Source organism: Carcharhinus amblyrhynchos, chromosome 7 (assembly GCF_965287045.1).
Source record: "Carcharhinus amblyrhynchos chromosome 7, sCarAmb.v2.hapA, whole genome shotgun sequence".
Lineage (NCBI taxonomy): Eukaryota > Metazoa > Chordata > Chondrichthyes > Carcharhiniformes > Carcharhinidae > Carcharhinus > Carcharhinus amblyrhynchos.
Window position 1 is genome coordinate 37,420,457 of NC_137330.1, and position 20,250 is coordinate 37,440,706.

Here is a 20,250-nt window from a genome sequence, read left to right on the forward strand (position 1 = left end):
AAGATTTCCAGTAGCTGCAGTATTTTGCCATTGTTACATTTTATGGGCTGCATATTAGCCTGTTTCAATTTGTTAAATGTTTGATAATGTATTTTTTGCTGCAATCTAAAATGTAATACGTACATAAGGAATCCTTACCCTCATTTTCCAGGCCACGCTTTTTATCTGCTTCCATTTCAGTTTTACGGTGATATTCTGCATTCTTGTGTTGAAGAAGTGCTTTTTCTCGTTCCAATTGCCTTAATGATGATTCTACATCTTTCCTGCAGGTTATCTAAAATTCAGAGATTCAATTAGTAAATAAGGACTTTTGTGTATGTGTTAACTATACTTCCAAAAGTGGAACTGGAATTTAAAAGGACCACTATTTTCAAACAACTTTATTCAGAATTACTTATCATGTAGTTCATATTGACCGTTATTAGAATATTTCAAGACAACCATCTAGCAAATACTAAATCATGCAAAAAGAACAAGTTGGTAAATTTGATAAAGAGCATCATAATTCTCCTCTTCTCAAATGCAGCCTTTTATTTGCTTATTCTTAACTTAAAAGGGATACTGAGAGGTAATGCCCTCTGCACAGGGCAGCACTAAAGAAAAATGATGGAAAGAAAACTTAGTGTAAGAATTATGGATTAAATACTCATCTTCAGTGCTACCAGTGCCTGTAGCCCATACTGAAATACCAGACATGCACCTCACTATTTTCCATTGTTTGAAATTAAGTTTCATTATGTGCTCCTATTATACAAAAGTCTCAAAAGTTAAAGGTCCTCATGCTCAATTATGAAGTTGAATAAATTTTAAGAGACTGCAAATATATGCTGTACTAGTTGACTGTACAAACTGTAATTATTAATTAAAAATTCTTCATCTTACAAGTTTGGCATTCACAAAATGGTTTTGCTTCAGCCTTCTGGTAGAGTGCTATATGATAGAAACAAAGTATCTGGAGAATCTAAAAATATGTGCAAAGTAAACTGCATCTTCAACTGCCCGTTGAAGTGGTGGAGGCTACCTTGCTAAATATATTTAAGTCACAGGTAGATAGGTTTTTGACAGACAAGGGAATTAAGCGTTATGGGGAGAAAGCAGGAAAGTGGAACTGATCCGCTTCAGATCAGCCATGATCTTATTGAATGGTGGGGCAGGCTCGAAGGGCTAGATGGCTTACTCCTGCTCCTATTTCTTATGTTTCTTATGTTTTTTCCTAAAACATTTAGCTATTTTCTCCCATTATTATTTCTCCTGAATAGAAGTCATCTTCCATTCCCTTGCTAATGTCACAACATTGGAATGAATGCCAGAGCAGTCAAAGAAACTGTCTCTTGTGTTTGCCACCTATACAACCTTCTCTTTTGGGATTCTATGCGAGCTACTGGAGGATCCAGGAAAGACAGTGGCCAAAAACAAGGTTTAAATATTTTTGCAACAAACTTTTTTCAATGATTTGTAGTGAAACGGGTGGAATTATTGGACTTCATGTGGGTAATTTTCCATACTTTTACATTCTATTACTGTCAAGACGATGGGCCAATGCATTGATACTAAATTACCAAAGTGACTTCAGCATTAACATACTAACAGAGATAACCTTGTTGGGTTCATTGAGAGGCATCCTACCATCTCAGGGGATGATGGACTGTGCCCAGGACGTACGTTACTTCTAGGTTGAACATTTTCTTTTATGGCTGTAGAAACCAATTCTGCAGCTGGCATAGATGAATTATGTTGGCCAAAGGATGACTGATTTTTTTCTGGTGAGCTCTCTTTTCTGCCATCTGGTCATTTCTTTTGTCCTCTGCTTTTTCCACAGCCTTCCTGACTGCTTGTCTCCAGGTACTCTGAAGGATTTCCCATGCATCGAATCTGGTCCCAGTCAACTTGAGATCTCATTTGCAGACATCCTTGTATTGCAGGTACAGACATGGTCTTCTGTTAATAGCAAGCTCACCACCGAAGATGTCTTTGGGGATGCAGCCATCATCGATGAGGGCATGACCAGCTAGTAGAGTCTTTGCTGACTGAAATGGGTAAAACATTCTTACCCTGCACACTGGGTTAGTGCCAAGTTTGGCACTCTGTCCTGCCAGGACATTATGTATTTTACTAGATTGCATACACGCAGAGTGAAGCAAAGGACAATTTCAGTGCTTCACAAACTATTTTCCAATTTTAACTCACCACTAGAGCTTAAGGGAAATTAAAATTAGGGCAAAGAGCGTTGACCATGAAGCATGAACTGAATTAACCGCACAATTTTTCCTTCTTAATGGAAAAGGTGACTTGCACCAGTCACTTCTTAACGCTTCTGAAACTAAGACAAAAGATCCTTCTTGTCAACATCAGAGGCTTTAACGTTTAACCGTTCGCCTTTAAAAAAATACAAGATTCTTTTTTATATGCATATTTAAACTTACACAGCTTAAAATACAAGCAGTTCATAATTAACTGTGAAATCGGAAAGTGATCCTTTTTGTTCTCCTGCCATTGCGAGCAGCCCACCAGTTTTGAAGGAAAGTCATATTCAACTCAAAATGTTAACTATTTCACTCCCTGAAGTTGCTGCCAAACCTGAATATTTCCAACATTGATTTTTTTCAGATTTCCAGCACTGATTTCTTTTCAGATTTCCCGCATGCATGGTATTTTGCTTCTATTAATTCCAGACTTCCCAAAAGATCATGGTTTGACCTTCCTCACCTATACATTACTCCATTCACAAAGAAACAGGATCACTTTGGTTGAAAATAACTCAAGGCAGCCATTGTTGGTTACTACCAAAATTCCTTGTATTGACACATGCATTCAGATTGAAATGTCTCTCCTTAGCATGGTAGTCATATTTCTCCTCCTGCTTTTCTTGTCTCCTTCCTACTCTGAATGTCTGAAATTGGATCCCTTTCTGAACTAGGGCTGGCACCTGCCTGGTCCCAAATCTTCTTGTAGGTCTACTCAGTGATTACAGACACAGAGACTCCCATGTCCACCTCCATCTTGAATTGTTTTCTGTCAATCTCCACTGTAGCCTAGATAGGTTCCACATGCCCCTAACTCATCTGAAACGTATTACAAGAGTGCTCCTCCGCCTGCTCTAAGCTTTCCAGATAATGATTGAGGCATTTTTAAAATTTGAGTTTCCCTATTCAGCCTTCAACTTGTCCTTATCATTTCTTAGCTAAATGTCACTTTTTTTCTGCAAAGATGACAAACAGCATCCATAAATTTGCAATAATTCACACAGTCTGTCCCTCCACACTGAAACATTCCACTGCTTTCGCTTTTTGGCTTGAAACATCTTTCCTTCCTTGATGCACTGCACCCACCTGTGCATCTGGCTCTTTGAAAATATTTTGCATTGCTGACAGCTATTTCCACACCCAGGGAAATTTCAAGAGCCTTCTCGAAAGTCAGTGTGGCTTTTTTCAACAACAATGCTGAATACAGTCCTCATTAAATGCCAAGAGCATGTCCTCCAATACTGTTCTAAACTTACAAAATTAAGAGAGTTGGCATAATTCAGCAACAAAGTTAGCTATAGACTTTCCCGTCTTCTGAAAATGACTATGGAACTTGTACTGCTGGACAATCACTGAGGGCTTAGAATTATGTCAATTCTGAATGAGTACAACTAAATCCACAGATGGAACACCCCCGGATTCCAAGATGTTGCTCACTATTGTGTACATCACACACACATGCATGCACACACAAACATCATGATATACATTCAAACAGGGAGATGGTTACAATAACACTGTTTAACACAAACGAAGCTCCATCATCTTTGCAGCTACCTCTTTTAGAAACCTCTAATAAAGGCCATCAAGTCCTTTTATTTGTCAGCCTTTAGCCGCATAACAAAATATTTGTTCAATGTCTCTACCTCTTCACTCCCATGAACATTTCTCATGCCTCAGCCTCCAAGGGCAAACTATTCACTTTTCAACATACTTTAAAAAGCTCTTACAATCTGCTTTTATACTCGTAGCTTACTCTCATTCTAATTCTCTCCTTCATATCAACTTTTGGTGGTCCTTTGCTGGTTTCTAAAGCATTCCCAAACATCAGTCTTATTACTAATTTTTGTCACATTATAAACTTCCTTCCTTTAATTAACACCATTTTTAACTTCCCAAATAAGCCATCTTCCTTCCTGACATTTAGTTTTTTCAAAGTAAGAGACTTCTGTGGAACATTCTGAATTGTTTCTTTAAATATTTCCCACTGTTCCTTTACCATTATTCTTTTAGTCTATACCCAACCAGCCTTAGCAAGCTATCTTTATATACCTAAGTAATTGACCCTATGTTATATCAGGAAACTGACATGAAAGCATTCTACAAACTCATTTTCAGATTATCTTTGTCAATTTAAGTGATCCAGTTTATAAGAAGATTAAAGCCCCACTGATTATTACACCACTTTATTTTTAAAAAGCTCCAATTATTTCTTACTTTGTCAACAAATATATAACTACTATTAGGAGGCCATTATTGGGCCTATCATGTCTGCATGGCTCGCCTTCTTGAGGGCAATTAGGGATGGGCAATGAATGCTGGCATAGCCAGCAAAGTTCACATCCCACGAATGAATAAAAGAATGAACAATTCATTTCGTGGCATTCTCCCAACTTCTCTCCATCACTCGGTATATTCCTCCTTTTCAAATTACAGTCTAATTATCTAATGCCTTGATTTAACCTGCCACCCATCTCACTCTCAGGCAGTGCATTCCAGACTGTAACCACTTGCTGCTGAAAAGGTTTTTTCTCCAAGTCAGAGTTCACTCTCACTGTTCTGCGTGTGTCATTATTTATTATCAAGGTTATCCCTCCTCTTTTTCCATTCTGTCTATCTGCGTTGTATAACTAATAAAGCTCATTTCCCAATCATGCCCACCTTGTAATGGAGCTTCAGTAAATAAACCATTTATTTTTATTTGTTTAAAATTGTTTACAGAAACATCGTCCATTATGTTTACAGGCACAACTTTCCAGATTTAGGCATTCATAGAACCAAACAATCCCTCTAGTGCAGCAGGAGGCCATTCAACCCGTGAAGTCTGTACCAACTCTCTGCAAGAGATTCTTACCTGGGCACACCACTCCACCCCCATTCTCTGTAACCCCATGGATTTACCATGGTTAATCCACTTAACCTACATATTGTTGGACACTAAAAGACAATTTAGCATGGCCAATTCACCTTACCCGCACATCTTTGGGCTGTGGGAAGAAACACCTGAAGGAAACCCACTCAGACCCAGAGAACATGCATACTTTCCCAGAAGACTAAGGAAATTTGGCCTGTCCACTAGGATTCTCACCAACATTTACAGATGCACCACAGAAGGCATTTTTCCAATTGCATCACAGCTTGGTATGGCTCCTGCTCTGTCCAAGACCGTAAGAAACTACAAAGGGTTGTGAATGAAGCCCAATCCATCACTCAAACCAGCCTCCCACTCACTGACTCTGTGTACACTTCCAACTGCTTCAGAAAAGCAGCCAGCATAATTAACACACTTTGGACATATTCTTCACCACCTTCTTCCATCGGGAAAAAGATACAAAAGTCTGAGAACATGTACCAACCAACTCAAGAACAGCATCTTCCCTACTGCTGTCAGACTTTTGAATGGACCTACCTCACATTAAGTTGATCTTTTTCTACACCCTAGCTATGACTACTGCTGTCAGACTTTTGAATGGACCTACCTCACATTAAGTTGATCTTTTTCTACACCCTAGCTATGACTGTAGTACTACAATCTGAATTCTCCTTTCCTTCTCTATGTACAGTATGCTTTGTCCACATAGCATGCAAGAAACAATAATTTTCATTGTATACTAATACGTGATAATAATAAATCAAATCAAACTCCACGCAGTCCCCTAAGGCTAGAATCAAACCTGGTCCCTGCTTTTGAAGCAGCAGTACTAACCACTATGCCTCCATGCTTTAAACTCGAGTTTAAAAAATGTCTTCAGCCCCCCTGTGGATCTTTTGCCAATGATTCACTTCTGGTTATTGGCACATTCAACAAAGGGAACAGTTTTTCTATATCTACTGCATCAAAGCCTCTCATCATCTTAATCTATTAGGCTGCCTCTTAATCTTCTTGGTTCCAAGGAAAATAACCTAATTCATTCTCCTCATAACTGGAGCCCCTCATCTCTAATCTGTACTATTTCCAAGGCCTTCATATCTTTCCTGAAGTGTGGGGCCCAGAATTGTCCACAATACCTAAGCTATGGCCAGCTAGTGATTCATGAAAGTACTAGCAAAATCTTCTTGCTTTCAAATTTATGCCTCTATTTATAAATCTAAGTAATCCATATGCTTTTTTTAACAACTGTAGCAACTTGCTGTGCCACATCACAATCTTTTTTATGGACACAAAATTTTTTCTGCTCAGTTTTCAAAGTCATGCCATTTATAGTACACTGTTTTTCCATGTTACTTCACCCAAAGTACCTGACCACTTTATCAAGTTTTGTATCAATATAATGCTGCCTAGGTTATTTATAAACGTGAAAAAACAATGAACCCAAAACTGAGCTTTCGGAATTACACTGCAAACTACTTCCCAGTCTGAAAAACATTTATCCACTATCAGCACTGCTGGCCTCATTGTCACAGTGAATTTGATCATCAGTTTCCCCTTAATTCCATACATTTCCATCTTCTCAATAAGCATGTAGTCGAACATCTTCCAAATGTCTATCCGTGCAACATCTACTGCAGTACTTTATTCAACTTCCATTACCTCAACTCACAATTCAATCAAGTTGGTCAGCCTCAAATACTTTTTTTGCTGGTTCTCCTGAATTAACCCATGCCTTTCTAAATGAAATTTGATTTTGGCCTTGATAATGGTATGGTTAATGACTTGAGAGAGGATGCTAAGACTGTAGCACTTAGTTTACCACTGTCAACTTTCTTGAATAGGGGCGTAACACAAGAATCCCTTCAGTCCTCCAGCATTACTCCTATATCCACTGAAAAATGCAAGATAAGAAGAAATATCACAGCCAATAAAATCTTTGCTTCTTTTAGGAATTTTGGATTCATTCCATGTGGTTCAGGTGATACAGTAACTTTCAGTAATATATTCTTTTTAGCATATCTTCTCTATCTACTCCTACCTTGTCCATAACTTTCCTCGTTTAGTGTAACCTTCACATCATCCACTTCCTTCGAGAGTTGATTATTATTATATTTGATTACTACATTTGTACTTTACTCTGCCCTTCCTGCCAAACAAAATATCAGAAATGGAAGAGGCAAGAAGAGAGAATGTTCAACTTAAAAAATTGCCAACTGTGTTTTGATAACTGAATGTACTTCATCTAAAATGAGACACTAAAATTAACATTCACCTGGACCAGAATACCAGAAGTATACAGTACTGTACCTCATCTTCCAAATCTTTGGATATTTTTTCCAGACGACTACTTGTTGTTCTATAAATCAAAAGTAAAGACAAATGTCAGGGCCTGATAGGACACTTGACACTGAACAGAAAAGATAGAAAATGTCAGCTTCATATTTCTAGTTACCTTTAGCAGGATGTTTTTCTTAGAAACAAAAGGCCTTTAAATTTTCAAGTGCATGCACTGTACCAACGCATTTAAGGGCACATCTACACTTCAGCTTCAATGGCAGCTGCAGTTCCGATCATAATTAAGGAAAACGACATTTGCTTTGCCTTCAATTATGTTGTTTAAAGAGGATCTCTGTACATGCCTTCATGGATGCAAGTATATATGGTGGAGTTGTTTTTCAATAGTTAGAAATTTACATATTTAGACAATAGAAAGGTAAATTCCCTTAATAAACTTAATAAGCCATATTTGACTCTACATTGTAATTATATGTCATGTGGCACCAAGTCCATATAAATGAACTGTCACTCTGTTTCTCATGGATGATAAACGTCTTCGCACCAACATAAGGTACATTCTAAGCGTGTGTCAACGATCACTTTCCTCTTCCCATCAACATTACTTCTATGCACCTTCAAGTGTTCTGAACTCAAGAACAAAATTAGAAGAAGTTGAGGTATCAGGGCCATTTGTGGTAATCATGTGTTTAAGCATACCTTTCTCATTTTGAAATATCCTTTAAAATTTGAGTGCCATTAGTTGGGGAATTTTCAAAATGGTTACACAGGCAGATGGAATTAAAAGATAAAAACAATGAAACAGGAGAAGAGGAAATATTAAAAGATAAAACAAGACTTGGCTCTTTTTCCAAAAAAATTGAATTAAAACTGATCTTAAAATTGTTGTGATTTGGACTTTGTTTAGTTACAATCAAACATTTCTGTCTTTTACCAATTTTATGCCACTATCACTTTTGATTTCATTTAAAATGGTCCATTCAATGTTGCATTTAATCTGTTACGGTATAACATTTCAATGAGGGAACGGTTTAGTTCCATTATGAACAATTCCACCCCAGTAAGGAGGATGTGGGTCATCTCGAACGTCAGACTTAACCCTAGCCTGGCTGCTTCAGTGCAGCACTGAGCATAGGCTGTATTGTCAAAGGCAATACACTTCAACAGACATTAAGCCAAAGATACCTATGCTTGTTCAGTTTGGTATGAACGACCTCATGGCACTATTTGAAGAGCAGCTATGAATTCCCCCAGTATTTGGGTCAGCAATGCTCTCTTCACCAAAAAATTCAACTGGTTAGTAGTCATAGTTGCCGTGTAAGCAATTTTCTGAAAAGTGACAGGGTTTCTTCCATATTTTTGTGTAGATTAATTGCATAATATCGTCCAAAACTAAATCACAATGAGTGATTTTTGTGTGTAAATTATGTTCATCAAGATGATAAATATCAGCATTGGCACATTAAATAATTTACCATTTGGCAAATCAATTTCAATGCAAACAGGCTCAAATTACAAACAGTCGTTAGCATTCAGAAATAGTCTCTCCAATGACTAAATTAAGACTTCAGTCTCAGATTTATGATCCTGCTGCACTGGCGTGAACTATAGCAGCTTCCATACTAATCATCCTGCAGATAAATACTGATAGTAATGCTTTAAAATATCATTTTAACAGTCAAAACCAGAGATCATTTTCAATCTTTCAGCGTAGGCTAGATTCAAACACAAGTTCTAAAGATGGTGGGAATACTGCCCTTGCTGCCACATACCTATATTTTTGTTCCATTTCATCTTTGGCTTGCATTTCATTGTTTAATTGTTCTTCAAGCTGATGTAACTTCTTCTGTAGTTTTGCAGACTATAATGAAACATAAAATAAGATGCACATATATACACACAACATTCCAATAAGCTTACATATAAAGCTTTTCAGAAAATAATTGTAAGAGACAAACCTACCTCTAAACTACCCTGCAAGTAATAGAAAAAAGGACACACTAAGGACAAACGATTAAAATGGTGGTCCATTTGCAGATTCTTTCTCAACACTATATTTATTATCTCATTAATCTCATTAAAAAATCTCATTAAATTCACATTATTCACATGAGTCTTACTGCACCAGGAATAGAAACATGTCGTGGTTCCTCCTCAAACTACTACCCTGGCGTCCTCACTCTTAATATGAGCGTCAGAAGAAAGGACAGGCCTGAGCAGTGATTCACAAGTTTTGCAATCCTTCTCTAACTCTTTTTCTGTCTGATATCCAACAATATTCAATGCTTAAGACTCACAAAAGAACTTTGACTGTTGTCTAATGCTAAATGGAACCATAAATCACTAAGTAAAAACTTTCAGAAGAAGTCAAGAAAAAAATGCAATCAATGTTCACAGTTTTCTTTGACTGTTTCTGTTATCTTAAAATTTCTCCAGCACCCTCTCCCTCTTCACAGAAAAAAAACAGCAAGTGTTAATGGCGTCAGTGGAGCAACTAGCTTGGAAGAGTTACGGGTAAACAGTACGGAAAGTCGAATTGAAATTACATATTCTTTGTTTCCTTGTAGACTTAGTCTGTAAATGTATGCTAGGTGTGTTTTGCCATGGGAGGTAGGCATTGATGTTTACACAATCAACAATCAATAATCCAAAAAATAACGGTGGCAAAAAAATAATGTTCACTGCTTCTTACAAGGCTTCCTAACTCCCTCTATTGATGATTTCAATACTATCAATCGGTATTCATGTCAGCTTAAAGACATATCCAAACATATTCAAAGGGGACATATCCAAAGGGGACCTCTGTCCTCTGGTGTTTGATTTCAATTATCATATTGGATAAGGTAAATACAACTTGTTGATGTAATTTTATATTTCATCTAGCACTTTCCTTTATACAACTGTTCACTTCAAATACTTTGCAGCACCATTTCTAATTGCTGCCAGGCAAAAGTCATAAATGTAATTTTAATACATACAACTTAAATTTTATCAAATAAACTAGATTTAAATAGAAAGCCTGTTAAATCATATCAATACTAGAATAAAAAACATCTAGCATTATTTTGCATGTTCATTATAAACAACATTTTCACTCACCTCAATTTTACTGGGTAAATTGGGCTCATTCTCCTTATATGGTGCAGGTGAGTCACTTAGCAACCTGTGGGAAAAACACAACTCTTCTATTCAACATTTGACAATTTCTGCAGTCATTCAATGCGCTCTTGTTTTTAATTAAACATAAGAACATAAGAAATAGGAGCAGGAGTAGGCCATCTAGCCCTTCGAGCCTGCCCCGCCATTCAATAAGATCACGGCTGATCTGTTGTGGCTCAGTTCCACTTTCCCGCCCTCTCCCCATAACCCTTAATCCCCTCTCTTATCAAAAACCCATCAACCCGCTTCTTAAAAATATTTAGCGAGGCAGCCTCCACCACTTCAACGGGCAGAGAATTCCAGAGATTCACCACCCTTTGAGTGAAGAAGTTCCTCCTCAACTCCGTTCTAAACCGCCTCCCCTTTATCTTGAGGCTGTGCCCCCTAGTCCTACTGTCTTCTTTGAGCGGGAAGAGTCTCTCCACCTCTATCCTATCCATCCCATTCATCATCTTATACGTCTCAATGAGATCTCCCCTCATTCTTCTAAACTCTAACGAGTACAAGCCTAGTTTATTCAGCCTCTCCTCATAGCTCAATCCCCTCAACTCCGGTATCAGCCTAGTAAACCTCCTCTGCACTCCCTCCAGGGCCAAAATATCCTTGCGCAGGTGCGGCGCCCAAAACTGCACACAGTACTCCAGCTGCGGCCTCACCAATGCCCTATACAGCTGCAGCAAGACCTCCCTACTTTTATATTCAATCCCCCTCGCTATGAAGGCCAGCATCCCATTCGCCTTCCTGACCAGCTGCTGCACCTGCAAGCTGGGTTTTTGCGACTCATGCACAAAGCTATCTTGATCTCCCACAGCTCAGCAACTTTACCAACTCATTAACTGAATCATATCAGAGAATTTTTTTAAATTATGCATTCCAAGGATGGGGCATTGCTAGGAAGGCCAACATTTATTGTCCATCCTCAATTGCTCTCAAGGAGCTAGCTGTAAACCAGTTTCTTGAACAGCTGCAGTCTGGGTGGTCAGGGTACTGGTAAGGAAGGAGTTTCAGAATTTTAATCCAGGAACTGCAGCAGTTTTCCAAATCAGGATTCAGAGACTTGGAGGGTATCCCAGAAATGGTGCTACTTCCTTTTACCTGCTGCCCTGGTTCTTCTCTGAAAGAACAGGTCTTAGTTTTGGGAGATATGGCTTGTGAATTGTCATGGTACATCTTTTGGCATTCATGTTGCAAGAGAATGAGAGGAGTGAATATTTTAAGTTGGTGGACGGGGTGCCAATCAAAAAAGTTGCACTGTTTTGGAAGATGTCAGGCTCTGCATGCTATTGAAGCTGCATTTGTTCAGACAAGAGGAAAATATTCTATCACTGCTGACTTATGACTCAAAAGCAGCGTTCAGTCACTCCACAGAATACTTAGCCTCTGACCTACTCTTGTAGCCATGACATTTATGTGACTAGTCAAATCTCTGGTCAACAGTGATCCAAGGTTTTGGGGTTGGGGAATTTACCTATGATAATGGAATTGAATGTCACGAGGTCGTTAAGTGCTCTTTTGTCTGAGATTATCATTTCCTGGCATAGTGTACAATGTGTATAACTTGTCACTTATCAGTCCAAGTGTGAACGTTGTCCAGGTTTTTCAGCATGCAAGCATGGACTGCTCCATTATCTGAGGAGTTTCGAATGGACTGAATATTGCAATCATCAACAAACATCCTCACATCTGATCTTATGCTGGAGGTCATTTATCATTGGTCACTGGTCCTTGAAGAAGTAGCTAAAGATGGTGACTCTCAGAGACTTTGAGTAACTCCTGCAGCAATGTCCTGGGGCTAAGATGATATCCTAGTGGCTTCCAACAAGAACAACCACCTTCTCTTCTTTTGTGTTAGGTATGACTCCAACCAGTGGAAAGTTTGCCCCAGTTCCCACTGACTTCAATTTTATTAGGAATTATTGATGTTACCATCTGTTAAATGTCATCTTGCTGTCCAGGTTGGGTCTGCCTCCTCACCACTGGAATGAGGCTATTTTGTCCTAGTTTGGACCAAGGTTGTAAGAAGTTTGGAGCCAAGCAGTTCTGAAAGAATCCAAGCTGAGCATTAGTTAGCAGGTTAGTTTACTGAGCAAGTGTCACTTAATGGCACAGTCAGTAACAACTTCCCGTGCTTTGCTGATGGGGTTTAACAATTGGATTGGATGTGTCCTGGTTTGTGGAAAAGACCTCAGTGGGGGGTAGAAATGGACCACTGATCTGATACTTTTTGGCTCAAGATGATTACATATACTTCAACTTCAATTTCTGTTCGAGTGAGAAGGGCTGAATTGGGCCAGTGGTAAATGCACTAAAATCTGTAGGCGTTGGGGGGGGGGGGGGGGGGGGGGGGGGGATTAGTATACAGAAAATTATCCAATGTAAGTTGTGATGCAATTGCACCTGATAGTAGTGCATGGTCACTGCAGTCAAAATAGACTGCTAACATTCATTCTAAACACTTCCAAAATGAGCAGTTGGAGAATTCTGGTGACTGATGTTGAAAAGATGGGTGAGGCAGATTCATTTCATTTGAAAGGGAATTGAATATATCACATCAAAAGGAAAAATTTGCAGGATCCATCTCTACCCCCCACTGACGTCTTTTCCACAAAACAAGGACATATCCAATCCAATCATTACACCCATCAGCAAAGCAGGGGATGTTGTTATAGCTAGTGTCACTTGATGACACAGTCAAAGTAAACTAACCTGCTGACCATGGCCAGCTTGGATTCTTTTTGTTTGGGCTGCTTGGCTCCAGACCTCCTTACAACCTTAGTCCAAGCGTGCTCAAAAAGGCAGGGGAGTGGGACTCACTGGATAACTCTTTCAAAAAACTGCCTGCTTCTCTATGCCATGATTTTATGGGCAAGAAATTTCGATTGGTAGAGTCCCATTTTTTGAACAATTAAGATAACAAAGGAAGTGTCCCCAGCATGCACATGCATTTGTGTGGCAAATTCCACCTAATGCCATATTGATATAAAGCTGACGTGGGGCTAGCACTGAGATCAACACTTCAGCTAATACACTCAGCCTTGCACAATAGCAAATCTCCCTCCATTAGTGCTATTTAAAGGGGTCAAGTCTGATTACAGGTTAGTCGCTGGTCAATTTGTTCATGCTGTTCTTCTGGTTCCTATTATTCTTATGCAATGAGATGCTGCTACAGGAACACTAACTACTCATGGAATTTTTAATTCTCATCAAGAATTTTATCAAATAAATTATAAATGTAAATTTAACTTACAGATGGTAAAAAAGGCAATGCAATAAAAAGGCAGAACAGTTGATCTGCCCAGATAAATTTCTATTTCATTTCAAGTGAAAATCAAAAAAAAATACTCACTGACTGTCTCGGAAATAAGTGAATCCTACAAAAGGTAACTGGTTCCCAGCAAAGGCTTTTGGGGTTGGAAATGTTTCCACTTCTCCTTTATCATCTTCAATATCATCAAAGTTACTTGTATCAATGTCACTGCTCAATTCAGGCACCACAGGGGCGGCAGCTGTGTGGTACATATCGGAAAAAAAAGTATCAGCTATTATTTCCTTTTCCCCCACTAAATCAGATGCAAGTGTTAAATTGCTCTTAAATTACATGTCAATCTTACAATTTAAAGGTTAGTGTTTTACAACTATGCCTAAAATCTGTTAGATATAAAACATTTACCTTTAGTAGGATATTAGTGCCCTGTTTTACTGTAACCATGGAATATGCCAACTGGCACAGCACTTAGGTCATAGAAACACAGACATAGAAAATAGGAGTAGGTCATTCGGCTCTTCAGATTTGCTCCGCCATTCAATATGATCATGGCCAGTCCTCTATCTCAACACCATATTCCCGCACTCACCCCATAACCTCTTGATGTCTTTAGAGTCTAGAAAGCATTTCCATCTTAAATATATTCAGTGACTTGGCCTTCAAAACCTCCTATGGTAGAGAATTCCACAGGCTCACTAAACTAAGTGAAGAAGTTCACAGAATTGTTATGGCGCAGAAGGAAGCCAATCATGTCTGCACTTGCTTAATAAATTAGCATCAAGATTTTATGCAATTCTCCAACCTTTGCCTTGCACCTCTGCACATTGTTTATATTGAATAACTCATCAATTGCCCTTTTGAATGCCTTGATTGAATCTGCCGCCATAAGACTTCCAGACAGATCATTCCACATTTGAATTACTCGCTGTGTAAAAAGGTTTTTCCTCACATCAAATTTCCTTCTTTCGTTAATTACTTTAAACCTATGCAGAGCTAGACATATTTTTGATTAACAAGAGGGTGAAAGGTTAATAGGATAGGCAGGAATCTGGGGTCGAAGCTGCAACCAGATCAGCCATGATCTTATTATAAAGTGAAACAGGCTCGAGGGGCCGAGTAACCTATACCCGTCCCTGATTTGTATGCTCGTATTTGGGGGAAAAAAATCGCATGGGGAGTGGTTGCTGCTGAAAATGTTCACCATAAAGGAAAGCATCTGAAAAAACATTTGAATTTTTCAAATTTCAGGTTGCATTTCCCTCCATGAATTGTCACTCCAAGAATATCACCATAATGATTGTCCTGGTGAAGCTCTACGAGAAACAATGGAAGCTGCAACAATCAAACAATCTTGGAACTCTGTGTCACTTAAAACTACTCTATGGGCTGGCAATCATCTGCATCCTCAGTTTGTAATGTGGTTTCCCAAAGCCTTACACCTTTGGAACAGTTCTCAAGTGGATTTGAAGTTGGAACCCTCACTGCTTACTGTGGACCTGTTCCAAGATTTGTGGGACAATCACTCTTTGTAAATAATTAATATGTATACTTATGCCAGTTGAAAGTTTTTTCTTTTAAGATTAGTTAGACTTTATTTTCTCATTAACAGACTAAAATAACAAATGCACTTTGAAGAAGCAAAAATTCAATGAACAGCCTCCATTGATACTGCAATTTCTATGGTACTAAAATTGTACATCCCACTAAACCTCCCTTTCTTGTTAAGTAAATGACGGTTTCTGATGTTCCATCAAGTATCACGTGTTTGACTACTGCATCACTTACAGTCCAAAAGAGGCTCAAAGAAAAGCAAATTTTTGATTGTAACTTGGGAATCATGTACCTCTTCAGCTGAAGAAGGCAATCTACAGCAACAATCGCGATTTCTTTCAGTCAGAAATCCATCTTTCATTTTGCACTGTAAACTATCAAACTCAGATATCTGTCACACTGTAAAATCAGAACCTACTTCAAGAGTACACCCAATCCTGAGTAAACTGACATTGGAAAAAAAACAAAATCTTCCTCATTTCCCTACCTAAATGTCAGCCAACTAATTATCCAAAAACTGTTGCTCTCAAACAGCTAGTCCTAACAAATATGAAGGTGTATGTATTTTTATATATCTTTATTGTATAAAGATGCTCTGAGAGGTAATTCTATGCAAAGTTAGCATAAAATTAATCATTATGGCCACATGCTTTTAAATATTAGCATGAACGTGAGCCCAAAAGAAAACGTAAAGTGCTAGATTCAATGGATGTTTTCAATGACATTTTTGTAATAATTTTTATGACATATATCACTTCATACAAAACAAAATAGAACATTAGTGCTGACAAACATTACATTAAAAAATCTTTAACTTCCACACCTGGTTTAATCTTTTCTTTTCAGGAGACCAACACTGAACTTCATAATACAATCAAAGTTACATTCTTGGAGTGCTAGGTCTTTTAAAAATCAGTAAAGTTCTTAGCTAATGCAGTGTGATGACAAGTTTGCCCAAAGCTTCATACAACAAAATCTACCTTTCCTCCACAATTACAAAAAAACTGCAAAATGTTAAAAATCTGAAGTATAAGTAAAAATGCGAGAAACAGTGAGCAGATCTGGCAGCATCGGCAGAGAGAGGAGTGAGAAAGCACAAAGTTAACCTGTCAGGTTTGTGACCTTTCCATCAAGTCACAGCCCTGAAACATTATCTCTGTTCTTCTCTCTCCACAGATTCTGCCAGACGTGCTGTGTGTTTCCTGCACATTCTGCTTTTATTCTACTTTTCTTCCAATTCCATCATACTGAAGTAGTAGCATTTTAATATTTTTACTTAAACAAAATATGAAAAGGAACCAGCAATATGAAGCTTAGCTCAAGCTCTTTTACTTATTCCAAAACTATGCTTTAAGCATTCTCCTGCTATGCAATATAAGGATCAGACTCGTATTAATGTTTCTAATTTTGTGCTGTAATCTTAGAACAATTCATTGCTTTAACACTTATTTGTGATCAGGTTTCTGACAAGTTTGTGGAGTTAAAAGAACCAATATTACCTGATGAAGAAAATACTTTCAAACAACATAACATTGCATAAGGTTAAATCTCACGGGATTCAGGGTGAGGTATCTAAATGGATACAAAATTGTGGTTGTAGAGAATTGTTTTTCAAACTGGAGGCCTGTGACCAGTGGTGTGCCTCAGAGATCAATGCTGGATCCATTGTTATTTGTCATTTACATTAATAACTTGGATGAGAATATACGAATATATGGTTAGTAAGTTTGCAGATGACAATAAGATTGGTGGCATAGTGGACATTGAAGAAAGTTATCTCCAATGCAACAGGATCTTGATCAATTGGGCCAGTGGGCTGACGAATTGCAGGTGGAGTTTAATTTAGACAAATGCGAAGTGATGCATTTTGATAGACTGAACCAGGGCAGGGCTTACTCAGGTAGGGTACTGGGGAGAGTTACAGAAAAAGATCTGGGGTACATGTTCATAGCTCCTTGAAAGTGGAGTCACAGGTGGGCAGAGTAGCGAAGAAGGCATTCTGCATGCTTGGTTACATTGGTCAGGACACTGAATAGAGGAGTTGGAATATCTTATTGAAGTTCTACAAGACGTTGGTACGGCCACACTTGGAATACTGTGTGCAATTCTGGTCACCGTATTATAGAAAGGGTATTAATAAACTAGAAAGAGTGCAGAAAAGCTTTACGAGGATGCTACTGGGACTTAATGGATTGAGTTATATGGAGGGGCTAGACAGACTAGGACTTTTTTCTCTGGAGCGTAGGATGCTGAGGGGCGATCTTTATAGAACTCTATAAAATAATGAGGAGCAGAGATCAGCAAGATAGTCAATATCTTTTCCCAAAGGTAGGGCAGTCTAAAACTAGAGGGCATACGTTTAAGGTGAGAAGACAGAGTTGCAGAAGTGTCCAGAGGGGTAATTTTTCACACAGAGGGTGGTGAGTGTCTGGAATAAGCTGCCATAGATAGTACTAGAGGTGGATACAATTTTGTCTTTTAGAAAGTATTCAGATAGTTACATGGGTACGATGGGTATAGAAGGATATAGGCCAAATATAGACAATTGGGATTAGCTTAGGAGCTTTTAAAAAAAAGGGCAGCATGGACAAGTTGGGGCCGAAGGGCCTGTTTCTATGCTGTAAACCTCTATGATTTAAAATCAGTCTGCAAATAATAAATGACAATAATTTCCAAATATGAATATCATGTTATCAAGTGCAATACAACCAAGAGCAAAACAGATCTTCTACAATACCTGCTTGTTCAGTGGACAGAATTTTGGGGAATACATAAGTTATAATAAAAAATATAGTTCATGATTGCAATGCACAATATAAAAAATGCAGTTTTTGAATGCGCATCACACTAAAATAAAATTAAAGTCTAGACCTTCAAAACAAGATCAATAAACTTAGGGGATTTCAGAGGTATTCCCAAATGTTCACAAAAAACTTATGTTTCATCAGATTCCTGACATTTCTGTATCTGTTTTACTAGCATATTATTATGTCAATGTATAAAAATACAAGTTTTCTCTGCAACATTATTATACTCATTTGGATACTAAATGCTACCAATCGGAAATGAGAAGAGATTGTCAGTCAGCATCTTCACATTTACAAGGATCTCTACCATAGAACATTCTGAAATTCACTGCATTGTGATAAATATTAAGCAAGTTGTTACTTTAGCTTATTTGCCTACATACACTCTCAAGTTTTACTGAACATTTTCAAAGGGGAAAGTAGTTATTTATGCAAACAAAATTTGACTATATTGCTCAGTCATATTTCTGGAATTTAAGTAAATCATATACTCCCAACATAAACCATATCATTAAGGTATCTATAAGGTATTCACCATCGCGAATGTTGTCCCATGTCCACTGATCGTTTTTGAAGAAAGAGTGACGTTTGATTTCTTCCACTCCATTTCTCCCCAACCGCACCTCCCTGAACATTGAAGCAAATTGGAGCAAAGAGATATATCAATAAAAATTAAGTTGTTCTTGCCACTCAAAAAAACCTCATTGATGAATGCTTTGCATCGATTTTTAGTCCGCGCTAAATGCTTCTGCTTTTTGGTTAACTATCAACATTACTGTAATGCTGCATTCTGCCACGTGTGGAGCAGATCCATTTAAACACTGAAAACCTTATTGGGGGAGGGGGGGGAAATCAGAACACAGCCAACAAACAGCTACCAGAACTTCAGAAGGTGCCAAACTATCGCAACATCTTGAATTACCTTCAACTGCTACTAAGATATTTAAATTAAGAATTTGTGCAGATGCTCAAAACAGTTCCAATCTTAGATAATTATCTGTAAACTATCCTTTAAAAAGAAATTTGCTGCACAACATTTTAAAATGAAGTATTGCAGGAAAATCAGCTGGAATTTATTCAGTCCCATGAGATTAAAATCTGAATTGCCAACTTGTAAATGTAACGTGAGCAGCTGTTTCAAATATTTCTCGTTCTAAATTCAGTATAAACAGGAAACTGCATGCACGTGGTAAAACTGCTCCTGAGTTTTTTCTCAAAATCGATCTCCAAATTGCACACTAAATCCAAAATTTATTTCCCCATCTCAAATATTAACAAGTTTTTTGCTCTTGCATGCTATTTCAGAATTTGAAAATTGATTATTTAACAACAGCAAGTTATTTATTTAAACAGTTGTTACAGTCCCAATTAATGCTCTTACTGGGTGGGAAGATCGCAAAATGAAACCCTAGCTCAAAAGACGATAATTTTAACTTTTTAACCAAACGTGAAGGAACAGAATCTAATTCACTTAAGCAACAAGAAAGAAGCATTTGTTAAACATGGGAGAATTGGATTATAATACAATACTCCTTTATTCTCAGAGTAAAAAAAGAACAGATTTTAAGATTAATACCAATGACAAAGTACATTTGAAACTAAAACGGCCTCATTAACACATGAAGTTCTTTTTTAACACACAAGATGGCTGTGGTCAAATACACATTCCTTTTCATAATGTTAATGCTAACAATCCAGAACAGGGCTCTCACCACATGCCCAGTTAAATATTCTCCTGTACCCTCAAACTATTTTTGTCCAGAGTTGCTTCAGATACAAGCTGTTAACATAACTTCTAGGACTTTGGTCAATAATGGACAACACAATACCTCCTGAACCAATGAGATTTAACAATTGAAACAGACTTAATACAGGGTGAATTTAATGTCAAATCAGGGACAGAAAGAGAAAGATAGGAATGAAACCAGTAAATGTTGGAAATATTCAGCAGGTTAGGCAGAACTGGAACATGTCACAAATCTTAAACAATATTTTAAACAAATAGAGAAACAGGGAAGGGGAGAAGAAAAGGAAGCCCTGTATTAGAGTGGAAGGCAG

General features: G+C 37.9%; 1 protein-coding gene across 4 annotated transcripts in view; it reads right to left on the reverse strand.

Moving 5' to 3' along the window:
• Nucleotides 1–20,250, reverse strand: part of rock2a (rho-associated, coiled-coil containing protein kinase 2a) — a 202,940-nt gene that overhangs the window by 86,734 nt on the left and 95,956 nt on the right. For all 4 annotated transcript variants that reach the window (XM_080192164.1, XM_080192163.1, XM_080192161.1 and 1 more), the window contains exons 8-13: nt 18,728–18,819; nt 13,916–14,075; nt 10,510–10,573; nt 9,183–9,271; nt 7,423–7,471; nt 139–274 (exon numbers count right to left, since the gene is read on the reverse strand). In XM_080192164.1, the coding sequence (XP_080048290.1) occupies nt 139–274; nt 7,423–7,471; nt 9,183–9,271; nt 10,510–10,573; nt 13,916–14,075; nt 18,728–18,819 (590 nt within the window). The remainder of the gene's footprint in view (nt 1–138; nt 275–7,422; nt 7,472–9,182; nt 9,272–10,509; nt 10,574–13,915; nt 14,076–18,727; nt 18,820–20,250) is intronic.